General features: G+C 39.3%; 2 protein-coding genes across 2 annotated transcripts in view; both read right to left on the reverse strand.

The window, feature by feature from the left end:
• kif26ba (kinesin family member 26Ba) overlaps window positions 1-7,294 on the reverse strand; it is a 119,032-nt gene extending 111,738 nt beyond the window's left edge. The window contains exons 1-2 of the mRNA XM_064332164.1: window positions 6,589-7,294; window positions 5,792-6,181 (exon numbers count right to left, since the gene is read on the reverse strand). Coding sequence (XP_064188234.1) covers window positions 5,792-6,181; window positions 6,589-6,645 — 447 coding nt within the window. The 5' untranslated portion in view covers window positions 6,646-7,294. The remainder of the gene's footprint in view (window positions 1-5,791; window positions 6,182-6,588) is intronic.
• Window positions 7,295-11,016: 3,722 nt separating this feature from the next.
• Window positions 11,017-20,690, reverse strand: efcab2 (EF-hand calcium binding domain 2). The gene is made up of 7 exons (XM_064332220.1): window positions 20,461-20,690; window positions 18,005-18,089; window positions 17,570-17,642; window positions 16,997-17,076; window positions 14,538-14,580; window positions 13,420-13,486; window positions 11,017-11,897 (listed from the first exon to the last, which is right to left on the reverse strand). Exons 1-7 carry the CDS (start codon window positions 20,483-20,485, stop codon window positions 11,782-11,784), a joined length of 489 nt encoding a protein of 162 aa, XP_064188290.1. The 5' UTR covers window positions 20,486-20,690; the 3' UTR covers window positions 11,017-11,781.
• Between the last annotated feature and the right edge of the window lie 872 nt (window positions 20,691-21,562).

Consider the following 21,562-nt stretch of genomic DNA (forward strand, 5'->3'; position numbering starts at 1 on the left):
ACAATGATTTTGAAAGCTGTATGGAACAATAGAAGACCAAGGTTCAATGAAAGGCAAAGGTTATGGCTCTCTTACTGTACTTACAATACCATAGATGGGGCTCCAAATGGAAAATTTACAACCGTACATTTGGTCAGCATTGGTATTCTAGCAAGCCGTTTTTACCTTGGTTACTTTTTTGAAATTTAGTCAATGAAAGTTTTATAACTCTTTTATAATCTGTTTTGGTTAAGAATTTAAGTAAGCTGGCAAGTAATCCATTCGGTAAAACCTTTTTGATGGTTTGGCATGAAGTACTGAAGTACACTGGCGAAACACCATTACTATGCAACTTTTCGCAGATCTAAGGTAATGGCAATTTTACCCAAGTGAAAACGATACTATGGGTTTTACGTTTTTGACAAAGCAAAGTGTTAATACAATAACTTATATTCTGACTACAGGAAAGGACAAATATCTATGATCAGCAGAAAATGGTTGGCAGGCCATAGAGATTTTGTGAATTATAGGCAAATGATATTTGAATATATATTCAAACTCTAACTAAGTACAAAAGCTAATATTCAAACTCAATTTCATGGCACTTTTGACAGCCTTAATGTACTGTATGTGCATGAATTTGTGTATTTACAGTTTACACTTATGCATGTGCCTATATATTTATATGTAATATATATGTGCTATAAATGTACTGTATATATGTATAGATGTGCATGGGTGTGAATATATGTGTACATTGCCATAAAGTCATATTGTAGTATATGCAGTATATTATACCTTTTTTCATATCTACTTATTTTTTTTCAATATAGCTGTCTAGAGCTGTGTTGCAGTTTTTGTGCTTTTTTCTACTGGCTGTTGTTCCATATGAAAATGAAAAAAATGTACTCTGCTTCTCTTCGTGCTTTTCTGACAATAAGACAATAAAACGTTTTCTTTATATTTGTGGGGGGCCTGATCTCCACCTTTTTCATCCTTCCTCATGTAGAAAATCCAGCTTTGTGCCACAACACAGTGCAAAGCCCTGCCCGGTGCCGTGGCAACACAGCGCAAGGACAGAGAACTCCAAAACAGCGTGTCAGCAGCAAACGCATCTAAATCAGGAGGGGCTCAGAATTCAGCCGTCGTAAGCCAAAACCTTTTTTCCCCCATCAAACCCCCCTCCCCCCCTCCCCTTCTCAGCTCGGTATTGATGAAGCGACCTCTTTATATGATAATGCCTTTCCTCAAGAGACGTAAGGAGCGAACGAATGTGAAATATGTATGCGGAATATACATCACTCACGTTACGGAGGTGCGGTGCGTTTACAAAAGAGGGGCTCGGGTCCAAAGCCTGGGCGTGGGAACGTGTGACAATTCCCTTCAGTTTTTTCCCAGCAGATTGGGGAATTGGTTCCTCGGGGGACTCAGGTCTGGCTGTCAGGCTGAATGCCTACCGTCATGCACCACTCCGTGCAAATTCTGTTTAATTGTGTGAATGAGTGTTCAGATTGTCGCTGTTTTTTTGAGCTGCTCAATAATTCCTGTCGACCTTGTAGCGGTCTAGGTGGCTGACCTTGAGTGATTTGTTGTGGCTGGTAACATGATTCCTCGGAGGAATCTTCTGGAACCTCAGAATCTCCCTACTTCTTCAGTCCAGCTGTTTGAATGGATGGGCCACAACTGTTGCCATCCTTTTCTTCATTATGAACGGCTTTCAGAGTTGCACCATACAAGCATTTGAGAAGGAAATGGCAATGTTGCAGGGAAGCATTCCCTTGTTGATGGCAAAGTCACAGAGGGGTTATTCCTAGTACATAATAATCCAGATTGTGTTCATGCTTTTGGTGAATCAGAATAGACTGGCACACCACAGCAGGTGCCAAATAAGAACTTGCATTATTGTGCTTTGACAATGTAGTTTATTTTCTAATCAAGATCCGGATGGTCAAAACATTATCTGTCTGATGCTGTGCCCGATAAAACCTATTCCTGTCAGTCAGAGTGCTGAAGCACAGTCTGGAGACTGACCCCTCTCAATAAGGTGCTTTTTGGATATATTTGTCTGGATATATTCAGATATTTCAGCATGAAACAAATAATTATATTAATCCCACCTTAACCCACATTTCTAACACCACTGTCACCAAATTAATCCAAGCTGGCCAAGCTGAAATACAAAAATATGGAATGTGTATCTTCAATTAGGAAAGAAGAGGTGGAGTGCAAAGACATCTGTTGATAAAAACCTGCCCCTTCCTGAGAGAGTTGTTTTTAAGGTGCTGCAATGACCTGGAGGCACAAACCAGGCCTCTTACTGACCACCATAATAACCACAGTCAGGTGCTATTACCTTTGCTCACTGTGTTCAACAGAAATACATTTACTCACTTGGTTTCATCACAACAGGAAATGGGATTGTTTATGTCTCAATTGTGATAGAAGCTTGAGGTTCTTGCAGGAGACACACAGCATTCAACCTTTAAAAGCCTGAGCTGACTCACCCCTTCACACAAAATGTCTACCGCTTTGGCGTCAGAAAGGAAAGCAAGCCGCATCGCGGCTTCGGCACTTGCCAGCAAATATTCATTCTGAGTCAGCTACCTTGTGCAAATATCAACATCACACATATGTTTCTGCTCCATTACCATACAGCTGTCTCCTAAGGGAATTGTACTGAGGAACTGTAGAATTATGCAGCCACATCTGCATGGCGGAGAAGTGCGTCAGCAAACATGAAACAAGGCCTGAAGTTTAGGAATAAGCTCTATGGTATATAAGTGAACATGGACTAGATGGGTGTGCTCATGCTCAGAAGGCAATGTCCATCATTATTTAATGGTACCGAGGAACCATTTTCATACCATGTTAAATAAATTATTTCCTTCAAAGAGGGGTGTCCTTCAAGCTGGTGATGCTGCTGTCCACAGAGCATGAGTAGTCACCCAGTGGTCTCAAGAACCTGACATTACTATCCATATGCCACATTCTGGAAAGGCAACTGGCACAGGGTTTTCCATTTCCATCAACTAAGCCTAAGTTGACCAATTTTCTCATGGAATGGCGGTGATGTATTCCTGGGGCTGAATTCCGGACGCTGGTAGACCCTACACCGTGCATAGAGGCCGTGCGGTTCAGATTAAATAGAGTTTTGTGGGAGTCAGGTCGGTCTGGCTCCACTCGGTTCAGCAATCACACTTGTGTATGCCCTCCTGCCTTTCCATCTGATGTTCTGCATTGCAAACTCTGCCTCTCATCTCCTCTCCATCTTCTATCGTTCTTGTTATCTGCTATCATTCTCTGTTCGTCTTTGGGAAGAACCTCTCTTTTGCCACATGCCAATCAGCCAGGGCTCCAATTAAAAGTCGTCCCTTCCAACCCAATCAGAGAGATTCACCAATCCCTGATTATAATCGTTATTTTTTAAACTAAGCATTCAGACAGCTTCTTAGTATTGTCAATCCATCATGAATAATTAATTTAAAGGAAAATACAGGACATCACAACATCTGACTTTGGGTGGGGGAGGGGAGCGCATGTTTGTCTTCCAAATCAATAACAGAGCTTGCAGTCATGGGCACTGGCAATGAATATGGGTTGACATTACAAACTTGGAGAAAATGGGGTAAAGGCATTGAAAAAATGTTAAATAACATTATTGAAAAAACAATATTGTAAAAATGCAATGTCTTCAGGGGAGTGCCAAGTTAATCACTGCTTTGGAAATAAAAGTAAAACACGCTTACATAAAACACATGCAGGGTTGTCCCTCTGATTTATGAATAAAGAGAGAAACAAATAAAATTATTCGTGGAGTGAACTAGTTGAGTAAGTACCTTGTAACTGAAAATGGCTCTGTAATGGACCTCAAGTTATAAATCCTGGGAGAGCTTACTAATGAGGAGCAACGCAGCGTATGCTGAAAAACAGTGCCCCCTGTCTTCAGACTGACTAACTTTTCTGAAACCCGTCTAGGTCCAGTCGGCACAAAGCAAAACACCTTGATGCTGTTAATTCTGTGGTGTGTCCGCTGTCATGCAGGTACACAAGTGGCAGACGCTCACTGAAATATAGCCTATTACGCCTCACTACGGTGTCGACTACCGATAATCACACATTAGTAAGCAGAAAAACACCAGAACAATGTATCTTTAAAAGTGACAGTTACTAATAAAAAAAACTGCGTTTTAGTGGAACCAGATCGATCCGAGAATCATACAGGTTGCTCAATCCTTCGCAAATGCATAAAAAACGTGAATTTCTCAGTTTAAAATACATATAGTTATTCATATTCACAGTCCTGTTAGTGCATATGTATTAATCATTGTACATGTTTAAAATTAATGTGTCATCATAGAATACACACAGAAAGGGAAACTGTTCCAGTAAAAATAATACAAACGCACAGAGCGAAGAATGGTAAAGAGCTCCCAGGACTGGAATTCCATTATAGGGAGCGCCCCCTCCCCCTCGGCGTTTTAACGACGTTTTTTTATTACCCCTTATTTTCAAGCAGCTACAGCACTGAAAACCTCGTAATGCGTCGCTTTTTTCCACACAGACTTCGCTGCACAGTCTGTGTGCGCAACGCAGCTCAGAATGCACTGATTTGTTACCAATTAACTACACGCCCCTGGTTATATTCGCTATGCCTGACCCTTGGCAAAGCAATAGGGGACTTGGCAGCGTGGAATATGATCTGCAGCGTGTTAGGAAAATTGTGTAAAATTGCTTTCATCCACCACATTGTAAAACGAATATGCTTTTCGTTAAGTAAATGCAAACAAAACAGTAATCATGTTTCGCCGTTCCGAAGGGAGGTGATTGAGCTTTATCAACCCAAAGCACCTTCAAATCAATAGAACAATACGGTATCTCTTTGAATTTTAGGAAAACCTTAATCAAGTATGAAGCAAATGTAATGCATCAGCACGAAACAGAGAAAACATGTTATCTGCCCCGGTTAAAAATATTAGTATACAAATACCGAAAAATAATTCAACTAAATGTAATTTATATTAATTTGGTTAGTGGTAATACTCCAATAACTTAATGCCCTTGCATCTACTGCTTTAAATTGGAGCAGGATTATTGCCTTAAATAATGATACCAAATCTACATAGCCTAACGGTGCGAAAAGGACAGACGTCAGTCAGTACAGACCGCTTCTGATGCCAGATTTTGAATATTTTTACGGTCCAGGTGTAGTGCCGTGCCATTGTCCATCATTGCGTTGCTTTTTCCCATGAAACGAAAGACTTATGACCCTTGTGAAACTCAGCCTTTACTCTTTTAAAGCCATATATTTAGTTTGCATATTGGGTTTTTGGAAAGTAAATCAGTCCACTTTCTAGTAAGAGAAATGTGGACTTTTGGTATTAATGTCAAAATCTAGAAAGTATGTGTCCAACCATACCAAAACAATGTAAATCGATAAAAAAAATTGCAAAACTGCTTATCCACGTGAAAGATAACCTTCAGTTCAGTCGTAATATGAACATGTAGCCTATATGACGAGCAGATCTAATCACTGTAAATCACATGGAAACAGGTTCTAAACCAGCTTATCCTTTACATCTGATGGACATCCGGATATTGTACTTGCAAGTGCATCAACGACCTGTCATTTTCCATGTGTTACATTATTCTATACGATTCTCAATCCCATTTGTCCATTGCTTTCGAGTAAGTTTGCTTAATAAACATTAATCCCTTCCGAAACACATATGATATCAGGACATTCTTGCTGACACTTTTCATAGTACAGTCAATGCGCAAAACAGCCAGATATGTAGTAACCAGTCATGCATACCTTGTTGGAGAGGGGTCCAGGAATGAGCAGTTTCAGCGCTTGCCTCTTCAGCTCCACAAGCCGCGCGTTACAGTTCTCGCACCAAACTCCTCGGTCAGACCCTGGTGAGCTCCCGCTGCCAGAACCAGGTGATCCAGTGCCGAATCCAGGGGAACCGCCCAGAGAACCCGGAGAGCCCGTAAGGATTCCCGGGGATGTGGTGCCAGGGGAGCCAGAAAATGAGCCAGGAGAGGATGTGCCAGATCCAGGGGATGGTGTTCCAGACGAACCCGGCATGGATCCTGCACCCTCGGGGGCGGGGCGGCTACCGGCCCGGGACTCTTCGTAAGCTTTACGGTACCATGTCTCCGGAGAAAATGAGGCTGATTTGGTGGGAGAAGTATCTGTGATCTGTCGGAAAGAAACACACGATGGTTTTTAAACGAACAATTCGGTGCATATACTACATGTCATATGGATAAGACGTGACTCTTAAATTCAGGTTATATTGCGTCTCAGTGACAAAATAAAAATAAGTATTGCCCCTCGGTATGAACGCGCAATTGTCTAAATCATTCCAATTGGCACAAGTTGAAATTAAAAGTCATATTAGATATACAGCCTTGAGTGATTATGTTTAATACATGCAAACACTTCGCCGCAGTCATTAGCGGTTTTAGACCCAAAACAAAATCAGAGTAGCTCGTAGAAACCTAGGACATGCTGAGTTTTATTATTATTATTATTATTATTATTATTATTATTATTATTATTATTATTATCATCATCATCATCATCATCATCATCATCCAACATACCCCGTATTTGCGGCTTCTGGTGGTCACTCTGTCTTTATTCCCAGAAAGAGAAGTCATATTGAAGGTTAGGGAAGGGGAGAGGGGAGAAATTAAACCTTTATTGTTTTACATCCAACAAAAACGGCTTCAGTCAACCACACAACTCTCCCTTCACTGCTTGATCGCGGTGTAATACTGTGCAGAATCTGCATCCAACTGAGCACCACGGCACAAAAAGTAAAATAGTAATAACAATAAATGTGGTTCAGAGCGTAATTCCACTTGCGCTGGTTCCGCGAATTTCCAAGCATGGATAAGAGCCACGCTGCCCTGGTGATACTACCGACTTTTAAAATCCACAATGCAAGCAGGCAGTAATTAAAGACGATAAGGTCTGTCTGAATTCGGCCATCTCCCCAAGATCACAATCCCTGGAACTGTGCGAGGCAACAAGCGATGCGGTGGTGCTGTTGCAAAACTGTAGAGTGCGCACAACGATTAAAAGAGACAGTCGGACTGTCTGTGGCACTAAGCTCGCAGTGGCGCTGCTATCCACTGCCGCTCCCAGTGCAGTCCCCCCTTTGGTAAGTAAGACTTCGCATATCGCAGGAAAGGGAACCCGAAAACGCGCAGAACTGCCTATGGGTGGATTCTTGTTTCTCCCCCTCCTCACGATACAGCCAATAGAATACCAATGGCTAAATGAGTGACAAGTGGGAGTCGTTTTTCTGTATGAAACTACTGTACTTCGAAGCACCTACTGGCTAGAGTTGGGCTGGCATTGATGCTAGGCAAATGGTTTTAAACCGTATAGGCTGTGTGTTAGTGAAATTATATCAGGGGCAATCGTGAAGTATTGTTAAAGGCACTATTTGTGGTTATATATATATATATATATATATATCATGTATTTCATATTGATTCAAATGTATTAATTTGACTCAACTCAAATGTATTAATTCTGTTATTATTTTTGTTTATAGAATCCTCATCGAATACTCTGCTCAGTTTTCACAAGAAAAACGAATTTTACCTTTACTTAATACACTGTATGCCTCGCATATGTGTCATATATTACAGGGATTCAAATTATTTTAACCCTCCTGTTATGTTGCGGGTCAAATTGACCCTTTTTAAAGTTTGAAAATCTAGGAAAAATACTTAAAATTATTTTTTCAGTATGAAACTTCTTCTACTGGCCTTAATTAGTGTAATCAACATTTTAAATGAAAATGGTTCATTTCATGTATTTGCAAACCCCCCCTGTATGGGGATTGACCCGGGAACATTTTTGCTGTACCTAAAAAATGAACAGAACAGGAGGGTTAAGGTCAATGCTGGTATAAAACACTGGTGTGAATTACACTTTCACGTTGAAGATTTAGACAGTCATATGTTCGCAGAAGTTGTGTGTTTGCGCAGTCAAGTAGCGCCACCTGTCGTCGTTGGTTGGCGTGGGCGAGAAATGGTTGAAGCCGTTTTTTTCAGCTAAATTTCTCCCTTGTCCTCTGTGGGCAACAGTTGAGAGGCCTAAACATGTTTGTGTTGCAAATTTTGTAGTTTGATATCATAGTTCTTACAGTTTATTGCTCAATAGGTTTAACGAGGTTTAAGTTACCATCGTATGGTTTCTGTTTTAAAAATTCTATAACACCACAATAAAAAATGATAGCAAGAATAGTAATACAAATTAATACAAATTCCTCCCCAAGCAGGCACAATACACTGTTAATTTTTTCACATATAATTTTTTTTTTTTTCATTTATAATTGTAATAGCACAAAATGCATATCACCATTTGTACCCATATATTTCTGGGCATATTTTAAAAGTAGGCCTAGGTATCCAACAGGGAAATTTGATCCCAATCCATGTGAGCACAAAAAAGTAGTATCTATTCTATTATCATTAAAGCATCTAGCAGCAATGTCGCTTCACAACAAGAAGGTCTCACTGGAATCCTGGCCGGGATCCATTCTATGTGGAGCTTGCATTGCATGTTTCCAGGGGCGACATAGCTCAGGAGGTAAGAGCGGTTGTCTGGCAGTCGGAGGGTCGCCGGTTCGATCCCCCGCCCTGGGCATATCGAAGTGTCCCTGAGCAAGACACCTAACCCCTAATTGCTCTGGTGAATGCGAGGCATCAATTGTAAAGCGCTTTGGATAAAAGCGCTATATAAATGCAGTCCATTTACCATTACCATTTACCATGTTCTCCCTGTGTGCGCATGGGTTTCCTCCGGGTAATCCGGTTTCTTCTCATAGTCCAAAAACATGTACGTTACGCTAATTTGAAACACAATCACAATTACAACTGCTACACTCAATAGTAGGCAACACAGCTGCTTTGAACACAGCTTGTGAATGAATGGCGTGTGTGCCCTGCCATGGATTTCCAGGGTGTATTCCTGCCTCTGGCCCAACGCACACTGGGCTAGGCTCCAGCCCCCCACCCTGAAGCAGGATTGCTGAGTTAGCTGAATAGCTTGACTGAGAAAAGCCCGGAGCCCTCCCAAATCTGGAATATGGAATAAGTAAAAATAGCTGTTCCGGGTTTTGCTTAGCGCAGTTATCCAGCTAACACAGTAATCCTGCTTTGTGATACAGGCCACAGGAACAAGCAGGTTAGATAATGGTTGGCTGGACCCTTTGTATTGCAGACTTTTTGGACAAGTTTATCTTCAGGGTTATGCGTCCTTCTATAACAGAAGAGAAGTGGTTTAGCAAAGACACGCAAGTTTTGGATCTGTCTCTAAATTTGCGCAATTTGAATTATTTCAGTTATTTTTAATTACTTATTTTCAAGGACATAAGTCATGCTTGAGCTGTTCGTTTAGATATTTTACAATCAACTTTATGTTTTGCTGAATTCTGTCTAGGGTTTCATACAAGGCATTCATACAAAGAATTGTCTATTAATTAAAGTCATTAATTAAACTTGCAAAATCTATGACACTAAGTTGAAATATGAAAAAACACAGAGCCAAGTTACATTAAATAATTTAGGAAACACTGGGTAGCATTGATTTGGAATAGAGTTTGTTTTATTTGTGTGAGCAGAGATAGCCAATATTGTTTGTTATAACTTGGCCTCATTTTTATTTCAATACTTTTAAAGGTGCGCCTAGAGTCTGCTAGTATCAACCTAGCTAACATTAATTTTAAAACATGGTGTTTGCAAGGTAGCTACAGTAGCCAAGTTAAAAAGCAGTTAACACTAAAAACACTGCAGCAATTGACCATTGTCACTTTTTTTTACACCTTTTTTCCTTCCCTGTTTGGGTTAAAACATGACTGGCAGAACACCAACTTCCTTTGGCAAAATGATTAAGGGTGACTTCATTTTTTTTTTTTTACATCATTGCTATTTTTCAGCCACCGTCCTGTGTTTAGTAGGGAATTAATCGTAACGCATCATATTTTAAACTGTAATATGTGGACTATCAGACAAAATGCCAAAAGCAAAACTGTTTAAAGTGCGGCAGTGTTACACATCCCAAGAAATAAAAAGATATTATGTGGGGTCTGCGTGTGAGAATGCATTTCAGAATTAATGAGTTTTCTACAAATACAGCTGTAAAAACAATAGTCTTATTTTTTGTCAATTATTAGTTATCAAGCAAGCTAGCTTCCACACAAAGATGGTGACCCTTTATTGACTGAATGGCTGGTTATTTTTGTAGGAAACCTTGAAAAGTGCCAAACCCTCTGTGTCCATAGGTATGGGGGCATCCCCCGCCTTATTCCCTATTCGGAAATGGACAGATGGTACGTTGTACTGATATTTTTTTACTTCTTGAAGATGACCAGCGATATTCAGAAGGATCTTTTTAGCAACTGAAATGTAAACAATTGTCAATGTAAATATGAAATCGGCAGGGGTTAGTTTTTTGCTGTCTAATTTTAGCTGTACATCTTGTTTTGAACCATCCAACACAAACATAATTGGTGGGAGAGAACACGTTTGAGAGATACTAACAGTAGTAAGTGGCTTGTTTGCCTAGATAACTAACAATGACCTGCTAGCTAGCAAAAGTTAGCAGTGAACTCAAAAGACGACAAAGTTCGGCTGACATCTGGCAGTCACCTGCTCCCACAGATCCTGCTATGTGTAGTGTGGATACAGCCAACTCAAACAGACTATTATAAAATGTGGTTGTATATAATAGATAATCATATCCGCAAACTACCACTTTATTATTTATTTGACATATTTAAAATACATGTTTTCTATTTCAGTGTTGTTGAAGAACTGAAGAAGATGTGGTGTTGCTAATGTGTTTTCAAGGTACATGGGAACTTGCAGAGCAAATCTATCTCCAAGTTAATATTTCTCTGAAAAGTGTGCATCCATACACAATAAATTCCACACTAAAGCAAATACACTTTATTAAAATATTAATGAACCAAACCATGAATGTACCAAACAACATAGTCAAAAGGTATAAAATAATTCATTTTAAGCATTTATTTTTGCAGAACAGCTAAACACAAGAATGACAAATGAGTAAACAAAACATCTAAATTTTCCAATCCAGGTTGAACAAGAGGCTCTTTATATAAAAAGTATTTGGCAACACATAAAACATAAAAAATATATTTTTAATCATAAATGTGTAAAAGAAACTAAAGGATAAAGAAGGACCTTAACAAATCCCATACTTTGGTTCTAGTGTTTCTGTTCATGTTTTTAAATGTCATTAGTGTCTAAAAGCAGTTTAGGGATGCCTTAGCCTTTTCTTTTACATAAGGCTGTCACTGCACTTTTTATAATGACAACCACACCTAAGTGAACTCTGAGAAACATGTACATTGCTCTGGCTATTTGAGCTCGCTCTCTACTGGTGCAAATGAAAATGTATAGTGTAGGTACTCCATAGATGCCCTCAGGAACTTTTATTATAAGACATTTCAGGCCAAGTGCCACTCATCTGACAAAGACCTGCTTTCACTGAAAGGCCATCATGCAGCAAAAGATTGCTGAGGGAGCATCAGTATTGCATACAGGCAGCACTTATCAAATCTTTATGTGTACATCGGACAAAAGGCCATGAGCAACCCCATTGGGGTAAACGTATGAATATCAACGTGCACCGTGTCATGCTGGACACAGGTCTGGAGTACAGGGGAGAAAGGGAGGTTGGCTGTCTCTTTTGGCTATGTCTTTTTCCCCTTTGTTTTCATGGGTGAGGGGGGAGGGGGGTGCTGGCAATCATCACTGGTCTCTGACGGTCATCATGGCCACAAAGTCCTTGTAGAAGACGACGTTCTTGTCGGGATCCACCGCAGCCGACAGCATTTCCTCCATCTCGTCGTGGGAGAAGGGCTCTCCTGTGGGGTGGAGCCATGGAGAAGGGGTCAGGGCAAGGTTTCACAGAACTGGCCCTTCAAACCTGCGTCTATGCAATGTTTTATAAAACAACAGCACAGGGAGAGTGAGGCTTCTTCAATTCCTAGATAGGAGGAGCTGTCAGGTATTACTAATTGCTCACAAATTGTTTCAGAATTGATACCGATTGCCTTCAAGTATTCTGACTAGTTCATGAAAGAGAGTCAGTAGGTGCCCATAGGACTCAAAAGAACAGCCCTGCTTATGCTGAGGTGACAAGGGCAGGGTAAACCAACAAAAATCAAGGGTAAAATGTCAGCTGGTGGGAACAATCACATGTCCTTTTGTGGAAGGCGACAGCAACAATGTCAAAATGTTAACACAAAATTCTACAATGGCGACAAAATATTCACAATCAAGAATAATGTATGGCTTTAACAGATAAAAGTTGCTGGCATGTTTAGATATGTATTAATGACATTTGCCTTTTTCTTACAAAAATTAATGCAGACTCTGTTGCCAGTTTAGATTTAATCTAAGTTCAGTTAGATACATAACATTTGAGTCACATTTCCATGAGAACATCACAGTTTTATCTGACAATAGCTATTTTTCGTGCTGAATACCTGACCCTGCCTTGTTCTGTGCAACCTTAAGCATTTTTGTTTGTTTGAATTTTTTTTCCTTTGTCAGCCACCATTGGTTTAGAGAGGATGGAGTTGCTTAAATCAAATGTATGCTCCTCCCATTGAGGTACATTTGCATCTAAAACCCACCCATTGACAACATCTGATAGCTCCATCAGTACAGGCTTACTGATGCATGTTTAACAGGATGTGACAAATTTTCAGTGTTGAATCAACCAGTAGACTACACTGACTCTGACAAAGAACATTTTTATCCTTACTTGTCTCACAAAATCTGATAATGATGAGTAAACGGAATATAACTGTCATACAAGGAAAAAAAAGGTATTATAAACTATAAATTAAAAATAAAATCCCTTTCCTGCGCAGATTTATGGACCCGTTTACCTTTAAAATTCTATTCTGTCGACCAGGCTCCTAGAGCCTTATTGATGTAAGATATACAATACATCAATGAGAGGCCAAACATTTTATCACACACAGATTTTTCTTTTTTAAGCACATCTATAAACCTGGAAAGCTCCATGCATTTGTTCAGACGCATGTGGTGCATTACAATAAAACTCAGTTTGAATATAACAAGCACTGTATTTATGAATCAGCCTTTCCTGATTGCATTTACTGTGTGTCCACATATTCAAATTGTCACGCTAGTTAATTTTTATCAGAAAACTAGTGTATGGTCACAAGAACACAAATAAATATACTGTATATGAAATGATCAGTGTAAGGGAAATTATTTTTTATCTCCACAGGTGGGCGCCAAAATCCATCAAGGCCAAATAAACAGGTGTTTGTGCAGGCATTGAATGGATAACCTCATAGGTTACAGGTGTAAATTGCAGGTAAACCTGAGGGTATGTTTGTGTGCACATACCTTCCTGGGTCATGAATTTTTTAAGCTCTTCTGGTTCCAAGTAACCTTTTTTCTCCTGATCTAAGACCTAGCGTTCAGAGAGAAATACATACAAAAATAATTATAATCAAAAATGATATTATCCTGTAATAATATGCAAAACATTCCATTCGTACACAATTCAGTTTTCTACAAAACCTGATAACATTATCAGGAGCTGCACAGTCGTATAACACCTGATAATGAAATCAACTGGTTAAAAAATATATTTTCTGGAAAACAAAATTACATATGTTAGAGTCCCTACTATAACCATCAACAACACCACCATAAACTGAATGATGGCTACTTACAACACATTAGAACAGTCCTGACTTTGCATGATTTATTGTTAAACTACAAAATAAATAAAAAAATCTGTGTGCAGTGTACCAGGTGGATACTGTTGCACTTGTTTGCTCAAAGACACACTTTTTGTAGTGCATGTACTTGATGTGTGATCTATATTCACTTTCCTTATTTGCACGCTCCCTGTATGAAGCCAATTAATTGTTTTTACAAATGTCACAATTAGCTACTCAATTATATAATTAGTCACTTGACAATGTCGTTTAAGTGCCTACAGGGGCTCCTGGAGGACAGTAATTGGAATACAAGCTTAAATCCCTGCAGGCCACATGAGAGAGAAACAACCTGGTCTCCTACCCATAATTTAGAGTAGATTAGCAAAAAATGAAAATAGGCATTTTTAAAGAATATAAATATATGGTTTACATTATCTGGAATCCTTGACCATTTTAGTCTCTAATTATTGAAAAGGACTCATAATCCCAGGAGCACAGAGCTTGCATTAATGTGAAGCACACGGTGGTAATAGCAGGCTGTGGAATATCACTAGGTAATCAATAATGAATGAAACAGACATGGATCCACCCGCCAGACAGAGGGCAGAAAGGGAAGCCGTTTCCTTAACCTCGCCGGCGCAAAAATAGCGCAGGCTAGCTCCTTTAGGTCTGAGGCAGAGCCCAACCCAGCTACTCCTCGTGTTCCAATTGTTAAAGGGGCAGAGTCTTCCGTTGCCAGACGCTAGCATCTGATTGGAGATGGCACGCTCCCAGCGAAGGCGGTGTGTCACTCACCTCGAAGGCCTGGAGAAGAAGCTCCTCTGGGATGGGACGGAACCTGCCAGAGATGGGGGAGGAAGACGAAGTGTGAGCGTGCAGGTAACCTTAGCTTCATGCAATGCCACGGCATGCTCGGGCTGTGCTCCTCTGTTACAAGAAGTGCCAGGTTGTTCATTAAAACTGTGGCGTATTGCCTTACACTGCAACACATTGTTAAAGGCCTGTGAAGGCTAGCAGTGGTTAGTTCCACCATTATTGGTTAAGGTTTAGAGGTCCTGGAATTGCATTGGATAAAAAGGCAGCATTTGAAAAACAACCTCAGGGGAAGTGCTTGAGTTTAAGTTTTGTTTAACCCACGTGACCTCAGGGTTGTAAATTCTACACTGACACAGGCACAGCTGTTGTGCCCTGAGCAGCTGTCTTTAAAAGCACCACTACAGCGAAGGCCCATGGGCTGCAATACGTCTGTTTCCGGCAATCCCCTGCCCCAGACATTTAGGTCCCCGCTAAACACTAATGCTAATTCCACAAATGAGCTAATTCTGTTTTTTTTTTTTATCTTCTGACCTTGTATGACTGCAACAAAAATGGTCACAAATTAAAAATGAATTTCTATTGCTATTTTTTAATTTGATAAAAAGTTGTAATGGCAATCGTAACCATAAAATCTCTATACTGATTCATTGCCACTGTAGTACTCACTTTGATCTGGAAGACATAAGAATATGTGTTAAGGTAAGGGGGCAGAAGTGGTTTAACCTTCCTTGTCTTTTTTGTGTTTGCAATTCATTGACTGGTATTTTACTATAAAACCTTTCAACTCATTTGATTCTCACAGCTTCTAAAAAAAGAAATGGAAGAATATCACCATCATTCATCACATTGGACAAGAAGCTTTTTTCTTTTTTCCTTTTAAAACAAACACAGATTGGCAAATTCAGCAATCACTGAAACTAACTCCCCAAACTGAGTTTGTGAAGAAAAAGTGCAGGTTTTAAGAGCAAATGTTGATTGAATACAGGCCAAAGTGGTAGTTGGCTTTCACTGCACAAATCACAGAAACCTGAGGGGTTGTAAATAATCAGCTGGGTTAGCACTACAAAAAAAGAAAGATGATTACCTGCCAGCCTCTTGTTTCTAAGAAAACCCAACCTACCAGTTTCAGGTTTTCCTCAAAATTGAGACCGAACTGTCAAGTTCAGGCAACTCGCCTCATCTCAAGTATCAAGCAGACATAATATAATATAAAAATATTGCACACGATGAAAAGCAATACAGGAGCTAAATAGAGGAAATACACTTAAATTGTTTTTATGTGTTGCCTTGAAAGTCCACTTCCTTTTACAGCTGATTGATTTGATTTCAGTTCCTTCTGTTTTTTATCGTAACATTGAGTACAGTGAATATCAGATCACGTATTTGAGTACTAATTTGCTTTTGCAGTGATTGTGTCTGTTTTGATTTGCACCAAATATATGTAGCGTTATTGTCTTCTCTATTCTGCTGCTTGTGATTATCCCTTGTTATTTATGCTTGCTGCTGTTTTGGCACAATGGCCTTTAAGTCACTTTGGTCAAATGCGTCTCCCGAAGGCATTCATGTACAGTAAATGTTTGTCAAGGCTAGTAAGACTTGGGTGACAATGATTAATTACTGACGAATAATGCTACATGGATGTCGCAGTATGTTAGGCTCTTGCATACCGCTTCTACGTGTTGTAGTCCATATCAAGCCTCAAAATGGAACAATCTTACATTCTTAGTTTTCTGTATTTCTGAATAGGAATATTGTCTGTTTACAACCCTGGGATATTTCCCTCATAGAAATAACAGCCCACACATGCTGGGAGCTGCTCGGTGGCTCAGATACTGTATGTGTGGGTGGGTGATAGATGAATAAATATTTTAAAAAGTAATAAATGCCCACTGAGAATAAACAAATTCAACTCTGAACATCTCCATTTCATGACAACATTCCTGGTAAATTACTTGCAAAGCAAGGTTCTACATTATTAAAACTGAGGAGGAAAACCCTGTTAAAAATGCAAGCATAAATGATTTCTAGAATCTCAAAGGTGCAATTTTTTTTTTTTTAATTAAAAAATCATTTCAGTCTTACGCTGAAATATTTGCTCTACCAAGACAAACATGCACTACAGAAAAAAACATACAGAGAAGACATCCAAAAGACTAGTCTGTTTTTTAGAAATTTTCCACAACACATAAGACGTCTGTAATGGAATGCAAGGTGTGCTGTTCTGGCATGCACCCCCTTGGCCAATCAGAGCCAGGGAATGGTTCCTATGTTCAGAGAGCCACCAATGGAAGAACAGGAGTTTTCGGTGGCGCCCTGCCCTGGGTTAACCCTGCATATTTGCTTTTCATCCTGTGTTTTCAGCATGCTATGCTAACACTGATTCCACTCAAGGGTACCTCAGGTGTTCATGCTTCATAATGTCAACCTGCATGACTTACTTGCGCTCCATCAGCACCTTGGTCATAACTGGGAGGAATTTCTCAAAGCGTATAAATCCTGTCAGCTCCTCCTCCTCAATCTAGGTGGAGACAGATAGGTTACATCTCTTAGCAGCGGAATCACAAGCATATCTGAATGCACTCAAAGTAATATCACGTCAGCGCTCTGATGTTAACCATTGCAATTACATTTTGGTATTTAGCAGAAGCTCTTATCCAGAACGACTCACAAAGTAGTACAACATCAGGAGTGAACATTCAACACTGGCAGGGTCAATGATTAACCTCCAAGTGCCATGAAAACAATAACTGCATTGATAGTAAGGAATAGACCACAGAACATACAGCTTAGAACAAAGCAATAGGCAAAGCATACATCTACGTATTGAATCAAAGGACACTATGAGTTCCCTCACAGTCACCATTTAACATTTGCATCTATTTGTATTTAAACTACAGACAGAATTAGAAAAAAAAACACACAAAAATATAATCAACATAAAACCTGATAAGAAAATATTATAGCTTTGCAGGTCTCAATACAGTTCTAAACAACAGAGAAGAGGAGCAAACCTCTGTGATGATCTCATGCAGTTCTGCCTCAGTTGGAAAGCAGCCAAGCGATCGTATGATGGTACCGATCTCTCTATGACAGAAAGGGGTAGTCTATATATTCACAATGGCACTCCATGGAATCTATATTTATGACACAGTAATGTTATATATTTACCAGCTAAGTGTGTAAGTTCTGGAATGTTTACATTCTAGGGACTGCACAAGACATTCAATCAAATGTAATAGGCAAATAACTGCGGATCAAAAATAAAAAGCACAGTTCACAAAATTAAAAAACACTATGATGATTGACTGGAAGCTGTTATTGTTGAGCGATATATTTGCAGTCTTCTGAGGTACATTCTGGGAGAGACAGCAGTGAAACTATTTTTGCCTGATTAATGGCCAGACTATTGTAAAGTCAATCGAATATTTTTTGTTGTTTCCCCTCACCTGACATCCACTGTCTTATTGGACTCATCGTCAAATAGGTTAAAGGCGTCACTGATTTTTTTATGCACCTCGGACACTGCAGCCTCTGAAATTAAAAAACAAAATCAAAATAGTTATTTTTCAAGAATTGCTCAATTTTGTTTCATTTTAATGCATCGACAAAAACAATGACAATAATATCTACATTTTGCAGTAGAATGTTCAAAGGTGGGTATGTAACCTGTGGCCAAAACAGGGAATAACTTCATAGTTTGAAGAATCTGCCTGATGTTGCCCACAATATCTTTATTTGATGGTCATCACCAGACATCACCAGGTGCTGAGTATCTTCTCTGGTGATGCTCTGTCAGGCCTGTGCTGCAGCCATCTTTAGCTCCTGCTTGTTTCAGGGGCTAGTTGCCTTAAGTTGTCTCTTCAGTATATGAAACGCATGTTCAGTTGGATTCAGATTAGGTAAATGTGGCCAGTCAAGTATTTTGTCTTTGAAAATCTGCTTTGTTGCTTTAGGAGTATATTTAGGATCATTGTCTTGCTGTAGGATAAAGTGCCGTCCAGTGGGTTTGGAGGCATTTCATTGAATTTGAGCAGATAAGATGCTTCAATGCACTTCAGAATTCATTCTGCTGCAACTATGAGCAGTTACATCATCAATGAAGACAAGTGAGCCAGTACCTGGCAGCCATACATGCCTACACCATAACACCCCCACCACCATGTTTCACAGATGACAGGGGGTGCTTTGGATCTTGGGCAGTTCTTTTTGGCCTCCACACTTTGCTCTTGTCATCACTCCGATTCAAGTGAATCTTGGTCTCATCTATCCACAAGATCTTTTTCCAGAATTCAGCAGGCTCTTCTAGGTACTTCTTGGCAAACCATCCTGTTTTTGCAGCTAACTACTGGTTTGCATCTTGCAGTGTAGCCTTTAGTTCTGTTCAAGAAGTGTTCTGCTGCGTGCCGACAGTAGTCACTGACACATCTACGTCTACCACCTAAAGAGCATGTCTGATCTGTTGGACAGGTGTTTGGGGGTTTTCAGCATTATGGTGAGTAGGTGTGCGCCGATCGGCTGTAGATCAGAAATGGTTTTCGCTCCATAACACGCCATTAGTGACCTGCAGATTTATTTTTATAAATCCTCAGATAAAGTGCCGGTGCGGATTATGGTGTGAAGCTGTCAAAATGCACTCTTCTGGAAGCAGCTGTGAGGCTACGACAACAATATCACAATAATGCTGTTGATAATAATAATAATAATAATAATAATAATAATAATAATAATAATAATAATAAAAATAATAATCTTTAAAATCTTTTATGTTGCTTTAAAAATTTTAAATTAAAAAAGAGCTAATTTGGCTTTTAAAAAATTGGCCAGGAAAATTCTTGATCGGTGGACCCATAATGGTGAGAATTCATCAGTCATCAACTGTAGGGGTCTTGCAACTGAACACACCTCACTAATTAGAAATACCTGTGAAGCAATTTTCTCCCAAACCTTGTAGTGCTATGAAACCCTTCCCAGGATAAGCAGGTATAGATGATGGATGAATTGGCACTTCAACCACACGTCTACTGCTTGATGACAAATATAAAATTTTGGAGCACAGAACCAAATCAAGAAAAAAATGTCTTTGCCCCAAACATTATGGAGCTCACTGTATCAGCCTACTAGACCTACGTTACCACAGCAACGATCTGCCGGAATATACCACCGCAACGTGTCGTGAGATGCCTCACAAAAATGACATTGTTGAACCCACGCAGTCTTGATTAGATTAATGCCTTGACAACTGACCTGTTAGGCTAAATTGGCTTTATTATTGTTACAGTTCAATGTGCATGCCACGACATGCTGCATGTTACGGCATGTTTAGGTTTGACACGGTTTGGTTTTAATCATCAACATCAACAAACATCGTCCCAAAAATCACTTTAAAAATGTTCAATGCTAAACGCCTGGTTATTTGGATAAGACGAAGAAACAAAAAACGATATCGGTTAGCTTCGGTTATCATATAAGAAGGGAGCCCTGAAAATACAATTTTAAAAGCGCCTCATTCAGCGCACCCAGGTTTTTTTCTGCTTTCAGCATAATAGCCTAAATTTATATTCCGACAATGGACATATCCACAAGCGCTTTGTTTTATTTAAGTAGTCTAGATAACAGTTATGTTATGCTGTTATATGACGAGATGTAGCCTAGCTACTCAGTTCGACAATAATATCTTATCGATAACGTGGCCATATTTTACTAGTGAGCTAGACTAGTCACCATTAACGTAGTCTAATCTTAAGTTGTTAACACTGGCTTTAGAGGTAGCCTGATCATTTGTAATCAAACTGTTCAACAGTTTGATAGGAAGCGATAATATAGAGGAATTAAAGGTAAAAAATAAAATCGGTGCTACTTAGAAAATTTTCAATGAAGTGAATGTGACTCACATTAACCTTACCTGCAAAATCCTTGTCTTCCGCCATGGTTTGTGTACACTGTTGCTTAGAGACGGTGGACGGTCACAACAAAAAAGCAAGCAAGAATGCAAAGCGGATAGATACTCTTATTTCATGATGCTCATGTTAAATTTGATATAACAGTAGATTTCCAGATAAAACTACGTGCTATTTGTTAAAATTGCATATTCGTATTTGTAATAAGTACAGAAAGTAGGCTACTTTAGTTAAAGAAATGAAAGAATTAAAAGTGGTAGTAGCCTATCTGCTGTAATTGCATAAAGTGTACGGCCTTTTGGTTACTTTATGTTACCAACCATTGGGATGGCAGGTATACCCCATGCCATCCGCCAAGTTACGCCTGGGTGGACCATGCTTCATACTTGTACAGCACCGAGAGTTTGGCACTTCTCAAGGTTTTTGATAGAAATAACCATAATGACCACATACTGTCAGCCCTTAAGGACATTGTAGAACCTTCTGACCTCTTGAAATCACACAGAATTCAGATACATCTTCTCACAACCACACAATAAAGCCTGCTGATTTTGTCATCACAAATACTCCAGTCCCACAAGCAATAATTCTCCCAATTGGACATTTAGCTACATGCAGCAATAACATCTCATTAAAGTAGTCTCATGAAAGTAGCCAACTGCAGGATACTCAGATACACAGGCAAAATGGACATATAAGGAAGTGCACATGTAATGCTATTTCAGACAACAAAACATGTTTTTAAAAACTTAGTGGTCGCCATTCTTGTGTGGCAGCTAGCTTGCTTGCTAACTAATAATTGTAACAAAAAAATAATTAAATAAAATTATTGCTTTTACAGCTGTATTTGTGGGAAACTCATTTATATTTCTCACATGTATTCTCACACGCAAACCCCACATAATATTGTTTCATAACTACCGACATACAAACTATTACTAGGTCTATCCTGCATATTATAACAAATTTAAAACACTTGCCATAATCCATTTGGAAATATGACAAATACTTTTATTAATTTGTAATTCCTGGTAAAGGAAAAATGACTGAATCCATGCCTATGTTTTCTTTGAGCTAGAATGTATGTCTGTTTGCATGTATGCATGT

The sequence above is a fragment of the Anguilla rostrata genome, chromosome 1 (assembly GCF_018555375.3).
Source record: "Anguilla rostrata isolate EN2019 chromosome 1, ASM1855537v3, whole genome shotgun sequence".
Lineage (NCBI taxonomy): Eukaryota > Metazoa > Chordata > Actinopteri > Anguilliformes > Anguillidae > Anguilla > Anguilla rostrata.

Coding starts and splice junctions, on each gene's coding strand:
- efcab2 (XM_064332220.1), bottom strand. CDS start 20,485: ATGGCGGAAGACAAGGATTTTGCAG. Junction 13,487..14,537: donor TTCTTCTCCAGGCCTTCGAG/GTGAGTGACACA, acceptor TCTGAACGCTAG/GTCTTAGATCAGGAGAAAAA. Junction 11,898..13,419: donor AAAATTCATGACCCAGGAAG/GTATGTGCACAC, acceptor TCCACCCCACAG/GAGAGCCCTTCTCCCACGAC.